Consider the following 14,353-nt stretch of genomic DNA (forward strand, 5'->3'; position numbering starts at 1 on the left):
TCGGAAGTCAGGCCCTAACTGATTTGGCTCAGTGGATAGAGTGTCGGCCTGTGGACTCAAGGGTTGATTTCGGTCAAGAGCATATACCTTGGTTGTGGGCACTTACCCAATAGGGAGTGTGCAGGAGGCAGCTGACCAATGTTTCTCTCTCATTGATGTTTCTAATTCTCTATCCCTCTCCCTTCCTCTCTGTAAAAAAAATCAATAAAATATATATTTTTTTAAAAAGTCAGAAGTCTGGACAAGAGTGTTGATTTTTCCCTTGCGTCCTCCTTGCTGGCCATTTTTGTACTGACAGAGGCTGTGTTCTTTTGTGTAGAGCTACAGCAACTGCCATGCAGCTCTCTTATGCAGCTATAGTTTATCATTCATACAGCCTTGTTTTCATAAATGCAAATAAAAACTATATTAAGTCAGGAATTTGTTCAGAAAAGGGAAGTAGCTTTTCTCAATAATATCCTTCTCACCTCCTTCTCCTTGTTGAGCAACACCAACTGGCTGTCTGTGAGGATGCAATACTTCCGCTCCCATGTTGTCGTATCAGTGTAGGGTGACTGGCCACAAGACAGACGATGCGTAGGTGGTCCTTTCACATCTGGGTAACAAATATGAAAAACAAAAGTGACAAGTCATTACCTTACTTAGCAAACTAATATTTCAAATGTAACATTCTTCAATATCAAATTACACATGAGTGTAAACATGAATCTCAATGGTAAACTAAAATCTTAACTTTCTCTTAAGAAAATAAAAACTGTTTAAAAAAAGAAAATAAAAACTGTTAACAAAAAGAAGTATGCTGAAACACTCTATAATCATAAGCACAAACCAGTGATTACTACTGTATATGCCCTAAAATAATGAAAGGTCACTTCAGAGCTAAACAAGTATCATCCTATCTAATAAAAGAGTACTATGCAAATTGACCATCACTCCAACACACAAGATGGCAGACTCCATGTGGTCAAAGATGGCTGCCCCCAAATGGACACAAGATGGCCACCACAAGATAGCTGGCAGGGTAGGGCAGTTGTGGGCAATCGGGCCAGCAGGGAAGGGCAGTTGGGGGCAATCAGGCCTGAAGGGAAGGGCAGTTGGGGGGACCAGGCCAGCAAGGGAGAGCAGTTGAGAGGGACAAGGCCTACAGGGGAGGGCAGTTAGGAGCAATTGGGCTGGCAGGGGAGCAGTTAGGCATCAATCAGGCTGGCAGGGAAGTGGTTAGGGGGTGATCAGGCTGGCAGGCAGAAGCAGTTAGGGGCAAGCAGCAGGCTGGTGAGCAGTTGGGAGCCAGCCGTCCTGGATTGTGAGGGGGATGTCCCAGATTGGAGAGGGTGCAGGCTGGGCTGAGAGACACACAACCTTCCATGCACAAATTTCATGCACCAGGCCGTTAGTTCAAAATAAAGAGTGAAGGGGACTCAGACAAGAATAAAAGATAGAGGGCCTGGTCATTAAGAGGACGATGCTGCCGCTTTCACACTTTGAGAGTACTGTTGACCTAGAACTGAGAAAGTGAAGTTATTGGCAGCTTAGACCTTTAAAAAGGCTTTCTTTCTAGTTACTCATAAGAATTAGAACTGTTTAAACTACAGTATATTACCACTAGAGGCCAGTAATACCTTAAAATCATAGGAAGCAATTTCCTCAAGGAAAGATCTAAACATATTACCATCATGTCTCTGAGATGAAGGTATACAATGTCAAAGCTAAATGTCTCCACTCTTCTAAATGTCTCATTTCCCTATAAAATACCAAGTGGTTACCATTACTTTGTCACTTTAAAATTTTTTCATATAAACTATTCACTCATTTGGGCTGCTGTAAACCTTATAATATATCTTAATCATAAAAATACATTAGATCCATTAAATAAGACTTTATGGCAGTTCAATATATACTAAAAGATCTTTAGCTATGAAGTACTATCACCTTTCAGGATATACTTGCAGGAATCATTTAAAATACATTACTTATTACTTTTTAATTATGTCCAAAGGATCACCTCAGGATGAAGAAGTTCAAAAACAAAAACCCCTGAGAGCAGGAGAGTTGTGAATAATAAGAAAGAGCATTTTATCTATTAGATGCATGTTTTCATTACTATTACTTTCTACAGACTTCCAGTCTTTTTATCACAGAATTATATTACTGGTATTGACTGACTGAAAGAAAGTTAAAATGATATCCTATACCATAATTACTCAAATTTGCATATCTATACCCTGAGTTCTATAGAAAGTAAACATGTCAGAAATTACAGTAGGTTAGATATATGTTTATCTTCTTAAGGCCCCTTATTGTGTCCATTATTATCTTCAGTGCTCCTTTGGACTTAATTACCTATTCTCTCTAAAATGTGTTGCTCTACATGTTTTGGGGAACTTATCAATTACCCTCTAAAATAATCTCAAAATGTTACTAGGACTTAGTTGGACAAGTTCATCAATGGTTTCCCCCTATTTTCCTGCTTCTCCTAATCTCCTCTGCACTGTGCATAGCAGGATTCACTCTATCTACAGCTTCAGTATACCACACCAACTCCACCCTTAATTCTCTTGTTTTCCAAGCATCTTAAATTACCTTAAAGTTTTCTTTATACTTTAAAATTTCCTAAAATTATCACAGAAAGCTTCAAAGGAACTGACTCATAATCCTTTTTGACACAATAGGATTAAAAGTCATATCAAAGATGATTTTGTTGCCTGGTTGGAGTGGCTCAGTTGTTGAATATCCTGGTCAGGGCTCAAACCTCAATAGGGAGTATGCAGGAGGCAGCCAATCAATGATTCTCTCTCAATTATGTTTCTCTCTCTCTCTCTCTCTCTCTCTCTCTCTCTCTTCTCTCTCTCTCTCTTCCTTTCTCTGAAATCAACAAAAACTTATTAATAAAAATCTGACTTTCTTAATGTGACTTGGATAAACAATTGGATTAGATTTTTACCACAACATAGGCCTATTTTTAGAGAAAATACCAAGATTACCTCAACAGAGATGATGCACCTACTTTATGTGGAAATGTGGTGGTTTTGTGGCCTAGACAAGTTTTCATTCAAATGACTAAACTTCTTATGTAAGTTAGCCATGGGTGACCTAACTGCCCACTGTAATTTAATTTGAACAGTAGTCTTATGATCTCTAGTAAGCAAGAAAATATTGACAGTGCCTGTCCATAAAAATTAGAATATAGAATAGTATATTTATAGCATAACTTGGGTTTCCTGACAAAATATAAATTAGTATCAGCACTGATTGTTCCTGTGTCATCCGGAGAAATTCTCTTAAAGACTCACTGGAAATTCCATTAGGCATATCTATAAATATCCACAAATTAGCTTTTCTCTTAGAAGGTTAGCATCTTGTCTCTTCCAGACTTAGCATCTCAAAAGACTTACAATAGGAGAGTAAAAAAGGGATCCAATTAGAAGCAGAAATAGGCATAGAGTGGAAAAGACTAAGTCTATGACCCAAATATGCAGAGTGTCAAAGAAAAAAAATTGCTGTGGGAAATTTCATTTTTGTGTCTTTCGGCTCCTTAGAAATTCATCCGTGTTGCTTTTGAATCACATTATTTATAAACACATTTTAAAAAAAATCCCAACATAAATTAAAAGCAATTGTTAACATTCCAAATGTATTTACCACCATTCAAAACAAGGTTTACAGGATTCTACAGAGAAATTCATTCCTCCAGCTAAAACACAAATTCTAATGTTTCATTCAGTCTCAACAGCCTTTCATTGATTCTCAGTACCACCTTAAAAAACAACAACAACAACAAGAAAGACACAGTTTTGGGAAATCTATCTGTATCAGGGATATTTTAATACTTTAAAATAGAAGCACATTTCTACCAAGTAGTTGTAAATTGCTTGGGTCTGAACTGTTGTAGAAAGGTGTGTGGTTATTTCAATGCCAGAACTAACCTGGTTTAGAAATGGCAAGTTCTTCCCAACATTCAAATTTCAATAATCAGATTTGTTTTGATTCTGAATTTTATTAGGACCCTATATATAAAAGGCTAATATGCAAAGTGTCCCCTCGGAAGTTCGATCAGGAGAAGAGAGTTTGATCACTCGCTATGATGTGCGCTGACCACCAGGGAGCGGTGCAGAACAGGGCAGGCGACTGGCAGTGTGGGGGGAGAGGGGTGCTGAGGGAGCAAGGGAAGGAAGAAGCAGGGAGTCGGGGAACCTGATGGGCCCTGACCACTGGCCAGGCCTAAAGACCCTTCTCATGCCTGAATTTCATGCACTGAACCTCTAGTTTATTTATAAAATTTCAGAATTAAAATCACTAATATCTTATAGAAGTAAAAATACACGTAAACAACTTTAAAACATAGCTATAGTAATTTACCTAGTTAAGGACACATCAATTTCCCTAAGTACACAAAGGACTGTTTTCTCTTAATATTTTATAAATGTGATAATGCTGCCTGTCCTAGGCCTAGGCCAGATGCTATTAATTACTTCCCATCAATATAATATATTTTAAGCCATTCTATTTCATTCTTAAAGTATAGAAAGAAAAAACAAACCCATCAGGATACTAAAATGAACTTTAATCTTATTTATTTTGTGTCTCATTACCTCCCCACTCCATATTCTGTTAAAATGTCAGAAAATACCTTGCTTCCAGAATAGAAAACAAAAATTTTCTTAAACTGATAACCATTCAACCACTAAAATCATTGCCTGTGAAGTCCGTTTATTCCTAACATACAATGAACTTCAGGGCTGGCAAGTTACATTGGCTCCAGTAGATTTAAATATGGTCACATTAACCCTGGTGAATAATAAGGGTACTGAGTAATAAATGAATCTATGTTTTATAAAATAGTAGTTCAGAAATGAGTGCCTTTATGAAAAAGTAAATTTTAATCCTTATCACAATTTCGCTATGAAACCACAACTATTTGTTAAAAATTTATATTATGTGTCTTAACCTTAGGTAACCATTTCAGTTTTTCTTCAATTACAGGCTTGATTTCTAAGCTACTGAAACACTGGTGTCAAGTCAGTAAATACCCTATCCCTACCATCACCCTTTCTTTCTAAGAGTAAAAGAGGGCAGGTGGGAGGTAACAGGTGACACTTCTTTCTGGTGAGTAATTTTCCTCAGTCTCAAGTTTGCAAAAGAGTCCCTCCACTGCCTCCTCTCATTTACATATTAATCTTTAAAAGGACACAAAGGTCTCTATGCAAATTTTTCTTAAACAGTCAAGTATGTTGCAAATTTAAGAAAAGTTTAAGGAAATACTAGTCTGGCCCTTAAAACATAACCTTTGTATGGCATAAATGATCTATACTCAAGATCCTTTTCATGTCTCATGTTCCTGTTACTGGAAGAAAAATGAACTAGACTAAGAATTCATCTCAAACATCATTTAATACTCATTCTTTTTGTTATATATATTTAGTACCTCTTCCTATATTAATATGCCCCCATGCTTGTCTCTTTTTGAACTGAATATCATCGCTTTCCTTTAGAAACAGCTGCTGTGGGGAAAGAATTAGAGCTTTTAAGGGAATGTGATTCTTAATGGAAAAGGAGGAAATGCATATAAATAGTTTAGTACTTTTGAGAGGCCAAAAGTTTTAGCGATTGGTTATATAGCCAATACTGTGACAGTATCTATCTAAGAGATTAGAAGGCAGACTGCATAAAATTTAAACCACTGACCTCAAATGAGTAGGCGAGAATGAACACCTACACTATTAGACTATAAAGCAGTAAAAGCAAGCACTTAGCTTTTTCTCTTCAATACAACCAACACAAGTAGAACAGACATCCCTCTTATACAAATCTAATTCATTCCTGAAAACGTGTTGGATGGCAAATTTTCATGTAACAGGAGACAATTTGTGATTTTAAGTGGACAAAGAATAATGTAGTTCAAACACATTTAAAACTCCCAATTAATTTCCCCAAGAACTGTTAAGTATCCTTAAAATCATAACCCTAAATGCAATCCACCAAAAATTTCATATTTAAAAATAAGCATACAAAATCGTTTATATTCAACTAACTTGTTGGTGGGTACATTTGTACATAGTAGAGTATCAGATACAATTTCCATTTTTTATATACTGCAAACATGTACTGTAAGGTAAATAAACAATAATCTGTTAGTAATTTATAATGATGCAAATAGCACAATAAAATAAAATGAACAAGGCTTTCTAAACTAACAATGTTTTCATAATTTTATTTTCCCCACAAAATAAAGAAAAAATCATACTACATGGGGACTCATGCACAGGCAAGTTTTTATGTCATTTTTTGTTTTGTCTTATCTCTCATTAATCTTTATCATTTCCATCTTTTCTTCTAACCTAAGAACTTTTCTAATCCTCCTAGGCTAACTTTTCATAAGCTTTCCCATTATCTTTTTTTTAAAAACCTATTTTATTGATTTTTAACAGAGAGGAAGGGAGAGGGATGGAGAGCTAGAAACATCAATGAGAGAGATACATCGACTAGCTGACTGCAACGAATTTACATTCCCTTGACCGGAATCGAACCTGGGACCTTTCAGCCCGCAGACCGACGCTCTGTCCACTGAGCCAACCCAGTTTTGGCACTTTCCCATTATCTTAAAAGATATTCAAATTGCATGAAATCTTTAAACAACATAACTACAAAACACATCCTGTTGGGAAAACAAATGATATAAGAAACAGTCTATTCCATATTCTCTCGCCCAGGTTCATGTGCAACTTAATGTTCTGGGCCAGAACAATATTTTAATTTGGAGTGTCAATTTTAGGTTAAATATTTCCAAGTCACTGTAGCAAATATTTGGATGGTGAGAATTCAGATATCAAAGAATACATGCACATTACAGACAGAAAAATAAATCTAGAAAATCAAATAATGATGAGCATTAAGTAGGAGAATAAACAAAAATAAAGATCAACAGGGGAAAAAATGCATAGAAGAGGAAGAGAGAGATCCTTTAGGAAACAAATCAGAGTTGAAAGATATCTTCAAGGACAATAAATCACATTCCCTCAATTCATAGATTAATAAAATGAGGCTTAGAGACATAAAATTACTTGCTCAAAAATGACACACCTAGTTCAGCTACCTTTGAACTTAGTTATTTAATGTATGATTTTCACTAGCATGTTAATATAACTTTTCCTTGTTCTTTAAATTCTGTAAGTATTTATTTACTGTGTACTCAAGCCTGGGAATATAACAGTGAACAAGACAGACCTAGTCACTGAACTAATGAAACTTAAATTTAGAAGAGAGGTCAAATACTGCACAATTAGTATGCACTTAATTTAAGCAATTATGATAATGATGCAGTACAGGGTGCTGTGAGAGCATATAAAAAGAACAACGGACTTGGTCTGGGAGCAGTAGGTGGAGGAGAATATAAATACAGATGACTCCCTCTGCTTCCATGGATTAAACCAACAGCAAATGAAGATATTAGAAAAAAATGTTGTTGCTGATGTGTAGTATGTAGTTAGGCCTAGGATGGTTGCATCTGTAGTGAACATCTACAGATTTTCTTCTTGTCATTATTCCCTAAATAAGTCCGTATGAATTTCCTGAGCCTTCCCATTATTTTAAAATATATTCAGATTACATGAAACCTTTAAACAACATGATCATGGAACACAATCCTGCTGAGAAAAGAAATGCTACAGGATATTTATTCTCAGATGAATGACACACACTATTACATAGCATTTACATTGTATTAGGTATTATAAGTAATCTAAGGATTATTTAAAGTATATAGGAGGATGTGTGTAGGCTATATGCATATGGCTAATATATGCATATAATATTTCATCCATATAACCTACACACACACACACACACACACACACACACACACACACACACACATATATATATATATATATATATATATATATATATATATATATATATATAGTTAATATGCAAAGTATCCCCTTGGAAGTTCACGGACCACCAGGGGAGGGAGAGTGCACAGAATGAAGTCGGCATCAGGGAAGGGAGGCCCCAGCCAGCAGTCAGAAGGCCCGGATCAGCCCTGATCACTGGCCAGGCCTAGGGACCCTACCTGTGCACAAATTTTATGCACCGGGTCTCTAGTTTTATTTAAAGAACTTGAGCATCCAGGGATATTGGTATATGCAAAGGGTCATGGAACAAATCCACAGTATAAACTGAGGGACAACTGTATTGGCATTACAGGCAAATCAAATCACAGGCCCAAAAGCCCTTGAGGAAGAAAGTGGTTCTACTTCTCCAACAATGTGTAAAGGAGGCCCCTCTGTCTGATGCATAGGGAGCAAGGAGGGTAAGCATAGTGATCAGAGGCTGGGGAAATAGTCTTTGCCAAAATCAACAGAGACCTATAAACAAGGTTTTAAAAAGTTGATCTTGATCCTAGAAAGGAAAGGAAGCCCCTGAAGGGTTTTAAACAGAGAAGTGACACCACTGATTTGCATTTTTGTTGAGTTATGGATGGATATTTCATTTACTGAGATTAGAAATTCTGTAAGAAGATCAGGTTTGAGGGAAAACCCAATGAATATAAAGTCAGTATTCAGTACTTACACATTTTTTAGTCAGTATTCAATTGGATTAGGCATGGGTGAATACCATTTTGCATCTCCCTTCTTTCTATGTATTATTATTCGGTTAAGAACTGCCTTATTTCTTAATTTGTAGCTATTAGTTATTCCTCTATATCAATGAATATTGGCTTTTGGGTCACATCCAATTAAAAGGAAAAAAAAATCAAGTTAAAAATAAGATCTGTGTATCTAGATCCAAACCTCTACCCTCACCTATAGAATAATCTAGAAGTGCTTCAAAGGCTCCTCAAATTTCTTACTAAAATTTTATTTTAAGAAATATGTGGCAGGTACTAGGTTAAAATGGCAGGTTGAACATATATAATTTCACTCCATCTCAAAACCCCACTACTACAGTAAAAATATTACATATACACATACATATATGTGTGTGTGTGTGTATGTGTGTATATATATATATATATATATATATATAGAGAGAGAGAGAGAGAGAGAGAGAGAGAGAGAGAGAGAGAAATTTTGACAGAGAGAAACAGAGACTGACAAAATCCCACAAGGATAGAGGAATAAGTAATACAAATTAAGAAATAAGGCAATTCTTAACCAAATAATAATACATAGAAAGGAAATGCAAAATGGTATTCACCCATGCCTAATCCAATTGAATACTGACTAAAAAAAAGGTGTAAGTAATGAATACTGACTTAAATATATACATTTTTAACACTGTGTACTAATTTTTAAAGATAAATTGAGTTTTTGAACACTAAATACATTGAACATCAGAAAATATGTAACTATGGTGAGAAAGTTAGGGTGGTTGTATATGACGGCTACATCCTCAGCACATATGAATTGGTTTAAAAAGATCTTTAAGAAGAGGCTATCAAAGCACAGAAATTTAGCAGAATGAAACTCATGTCCCCAACTTAGGTTATTTGAGTGAGTTAACACAATAGAGGGAATAGAGAACAATTTCTCAATTTCTGGCACAGAGAAAAATGCTCAATAAATGTTAGCTCTCATTATCAGTGCTACTGAGAAGCATCATGATCAGATGGTTAAGAGCACAGACTCTGGAATCAAACTGCTTACAAAGGAATCCCTGCTCTTCTGTTTACCAGCTGTGCAACTCTAGTCAAGATTCTTAACCTCTTGGTGCTTCAGTTTCCTCATCGTTATAATAGGAACAATATTGTTTCTACCCCACAGGGATTTGGTGACGATTAAAAGAAACTTCAAGCATTTAGAACAGTACCTAGCATATTGTAAGCTTACGATAAAGGTTAGTTCTCATTATTCTTCTTATTTCACACATTTGATATAACAAATTCACATCTTATTCCAATTCAAAACTATTGACACTAAAAATACTATAATAAAATGTCAGGGGAAAAACAGGTTTAAACTGTGAATTACCTTCAGGATTATATAATATATGTAAATAAATATTTCCTTGGAAATATTCTGCGGAAAACCCAGGCATGGCTCAACTGACTAGCCCAACCGACATGGCTCAGTGGTTGAGCATTGACTTACCAACCAGGAGGTCACGGTTCAATTCCCAGTCAGAGTATATGCCCAGATTGTGGGCCTAATCCCCATTAGGCTGGGTGCAGGAGGCAGACAATCAATCATTCTCTTTCATCATTAATGCTTCTATCTCTCCCTCCCTCTTCCTTTCTCTCTGAAATCAATAAAAAATATTTTTTAAAAAACACCCCGAACTATGCAAGTTTGCTCTAACAAAAGAAAACTTCCATTTGGTACCACTGAACAGGATCTAGTACACCCTGTGCCATAAATCAACATACCTGCCCCCACCCTTGCTTTTTAAATTCTCACCTGAGGATATGTTTTTCAGAGAGAGTGAGAGAGAGAGAGAGAGAAAGAGCACTAAATTGTTATGAGAGAGAGAGAAACATTGATCCGTTGCCTCCCATACACCCAATGGGAATGAACCCAAACCTGGGTATGTGCCCTGACTGGGAATAGAACTCATCACCTTTCAGTGTACAGGACAATGTTCCAACCAAATGAACCACTCAGATAGAGAGAAAATAATCCTTTTAATGGCACTGTGTTAATCTAACCAATTATTTTAAATACTCCCGGCTCTATAAGCCTCTTACTATTGTATAGATGATGGATAAACTTGAGAAAAGCAATTAATCCTCATTTGTTTTTCTGTAAGTTTTTATTAGTACCAAAATGTATATATACTTCTCAAATGCAACCACAAGAGTGTGAAACAATAAGAAATTTGGTGGGTGATGTTTTTTGCTTTTTTAAAAAGTTGAATCCAAACTCAAAGGATTACAGAATGGATAATAAAGTTGTCACTGATTTGTAAAATTAAAGTCTGAAAAAATAAAACTATCTCTCTTACTCACTCTCTTTCTCCATCCCCGCTTTTCCTCCTCCCCCTTTTTCTTTCTCACACACATACTCTTAAGCCTCAGTTTCTTTGCTTTTCCAAAACTATCTGAACTCCTGTGTAGGTCCACAAACAAGAGATCCATTGTGTAAATCTGAAAATTGTATGACATCACTGAAATACAAGCACCAATTGGTATCACAAACAGTTTATGTTTCCAAGGATACCGGGAACTTTAAATACCCGGCAGTTATACAAGCTCAGGAGCACCACCTTCCTAACAATACCAGAAGCCTGCCACTTTCTATTTAAGTCACTGTTTCCAACAGAGAAGGGATACTGTTTTGCTCCAATAATTCTTCCAAATAATATACTCAGCAACATTCCTCAATCATTTGATTACTCATTTTTATATTCTCAACTTAATGACAGCAAAAGAGAGGATTAAGAATGTACAAAGCCCTATTAATAGACAGACTCTCAAAAGGCCAGCCTGGAGACCTTTAGTGATAGTATACATTACAGATTTCTAAAATTCAATGCACATAAACATTTCTGATTAATCCTTATAATAATGCTTTGCTATTGAAGAATACCCACTTAGTAACAATTAAAAATAATTTCTTCCTGTACGACTTTCCTAGAAAAGTCATTTTTCCTTACTTAACATCTACCTGGAATTCACCTATAAATTTATATAACTTGTTTATTCTAGCTAGAATAACTACTGCAACACAAAACACAGGCTAAAAAGATTAATTATATTATTGTTAAAAGTGAAACAAGTTTATAATCCTTTATAAAGGTCTCCTTAAAAAGGTGGTATTTAAGGCTAAATTGTTATAAAAGGTTGATACCTAAGCTCCTCTCTCTCTCTCTCTCTCTCTCTCTCTCTCTCTCTCTCTCTCTCTCTCTCTTTCTCTCTCTCTCTCTCTCCCTCTCTCTCTCTGACCTAAATAGTTATATTGTCATTACATCAACTGTATTTATGGAATGTTTTCCATTAATTACATGTACCATTGAGAGTTTTGACAGTTTCAGAGTTCTTATTTTTCTATTTGGGAGATAAATATTTTAAGCATGTATTTCAAAATGCAGATTGGAAACTGACAAGGAAAATAGGGAGCATTTACAGAATGCAATTAGAATTTGCAAGAGCTGTTTGATAATGATGGCGGCAGCAGGGAGCTCTGAGCTACAGGAATGGAAAGCCATGCCTTTCAGCGGCTCTTCTTATATTACCTCATATTGGACAGTTACAATGCCAAAATTAAAGGGCAAAGAGAGTTTCTATCTAGTCAGTTTTGCATTTTTTAGAAAAACATTTTTGTTACAAACTCCTTTGGATAAAGGTTGTATTTGATGCCTATTTTAAGTCATGTTACTAAGTATTAAACATATTTTAGGGAACTTATAAATTACTCGATACTTTTAAAGATATATATTACATTGTTCTAATCTTTTAAAATGTCAGAATCTTATGCAAATGGTTTATTTAACCATTTTAAAAACTTTTTTTAAAATAGTAATATAAAGAACTGGACCTGCAAAAGGAACCAACCCTGCTGACATCTAAATTTCATAGACTTCTGGCCTCCTGAACTATAACCTGGATTTTTATTATATTATAGTACTAATTTTACAATTAAAATGCAACAATTTGTAGGTTAAAAACATAATTTTTCTCTTAACTTTAGTTTTAAATCTTGAATTCTTTCAATTCCTCATACAAATGAAAATCATTCAGTATAAGTCATAATCTCAAAGTAAATTATAGGAAAATTATTTGAACAAAAAGACTCCCAAGACATTTTTTCAGACTACACAAGTTTTCAAGTGCTTTATCCTCTTAAGTAGTAACAAAACTTTTCTACTTTTATTAAAAAATTTTAAATTAGCACTGATTCTGTACCTCAATAAGAAATCAATTTGGCAAATTTGAAACGTTTGTGTATATGTCTTTTCTGAACTGACCATGTAACTCTTTAAACCTCAGAAAAACATTTAGCTAAGTCTACCTAATTCAAAATAATCAAAATGTTGTATAGGATTTCATTTCACATACTGCCTCTACTTGCCACAAACTTGAAAAGATTACCTAAACCATTAATGATTATGAAAGAACAAAGTAAATAGTCATATATTTTCCCTACTAAAACTCACTTTTTTCCATGGTAGCTACTTATTCAACTGAATTCATTAAAATATAATTCAACTGTGGCAGGAGAAGAGGCTAAATGTTCTTTTAAGGTACAGTTTAGTCCATATTCTATTCTCATTATAATTAATCAACCATTCTTTGTCCCCACTTCTATCCTCTTTTGTTCTTTAAAAAGAATCAAAGCTACATTTTAATTAAACTAAGTAGAAAAATGAAAAATTATTATTCAGTCATTCTCAATAATTTATACATACTGATTTTTACACATATTCCTAATACAATGTGGCAGCAAGTATCTATATTTAAGTTATGAGAAAACACAAAAGGAAACGTTCTAACAGAAGTGTCAACACCCCCATATTATACATTAATATAATTTTGGATTACTAAATTAAGCAAATTAGAAGCCATACATATTTAAAGAGCAAGTTAATGGCAATGCTGAGATGAATAAAGTTATGTGCTTATGAAGCACCTTTTCCTATAGATCACAAAGCATTTTCAAAAATTTCCCTATCATTTTACATAAAGTGAGCAGATAGTAAGATTCTTCTAGCTTTCAAATGGCAGGATTTAGTCACAAAAAGGTTAAGCAGTTTCCCAAAGAGTCCATGTGAGTCAGGAGCAAAACAGAAATAGAACCCCAGACTCCTGGCTCTTAATCTCACACTAAAGCTACTAGTTCTCAATTAGCCCTTGCCTTTTCTAATGTAAGAATATTTTAAAATAACAGTAATAACAGCACCAGCATGCCTAATCTCATTTAAGTCTCATAACATCCCTGTAACGTGGGTACTATCATCCCTCCCATATTACATATAAAGAAATTGAGGCACAGAAAACTTGAGTAAATTGATAACAGCCACACTAAGTAATATGACTCTATACGATCATAATCATAATGCTATACTACATTGGGCCCATGCACAGTTGTCAGGATATTTGGGGTCTCATAAAACCAGATTTTGTACTAACTAGCAATTTGATCTAGGTTGAATGACCACGTGACCCGGATTACACCTTGTCCTAAAGTAATTAATAGTATCCCTTTCAAACCTTTGCAAAGCTTCTCTGTTTAGATTATAAGGAGATCTTTATATAGTCATTTTTAAGTCTTCTTTTAACTTTACATAACTCATCTGTATAACAAAAATATTAGAGAACTTTCAATTGAAAAATAAAGTATAAGGACTTAAATATATAGGTAAATTTTTGCTTATATAAATATTCACTGTAGTCTTCACCGGAATCGAACCCGGGACCTTT

At 34.9% G+C, this 14,353-nt stretch overlaps 1 protein-coding gene across 8 annotated transcripts in view; it reads right to left on the minus strand.

Moving 5' to 3' along the window:
* Positions 1 to 14,353, minus strand: part of RASAL2 (RAS protein activator like 2) — a 219,528-nt gene that overhangs the window by 118,297 nt on the left and 86,878 nt on the right. For all 8 annotated transcript variants that reach the window (XM_036443088.2, XM_036443090.2, XM_036443089.2 and 5 more), the window contains exon 2: positions 468 to 595. In XM_036443088.2, the coding sequence (XP_036298981.1) occupies positions 468 to 595 (128 nt within the window). The remainder of the gene's footprint in view (positions 1 to 467; positions 596 to 14,353) is intronic.

This window comes from Pipistrellus kuhlii, unplaced genomic scaffold, assembly GCF_014108245.1.
Source record: "Pipistrellus kuhlii isolate mPipKuh1 unplaced genomic scaffold, mPipKuh1.p scaffold_m20_p_18, whole genome shotgun sequence".
Classification (NCBI taxonomy): domain Eukaryota; kingdom Metazoa; phylum Chordata; class Mammalia; order Chiroptera; family Vespertilionidae; genus Pipistrellus; species Pipistrellus kuhlii.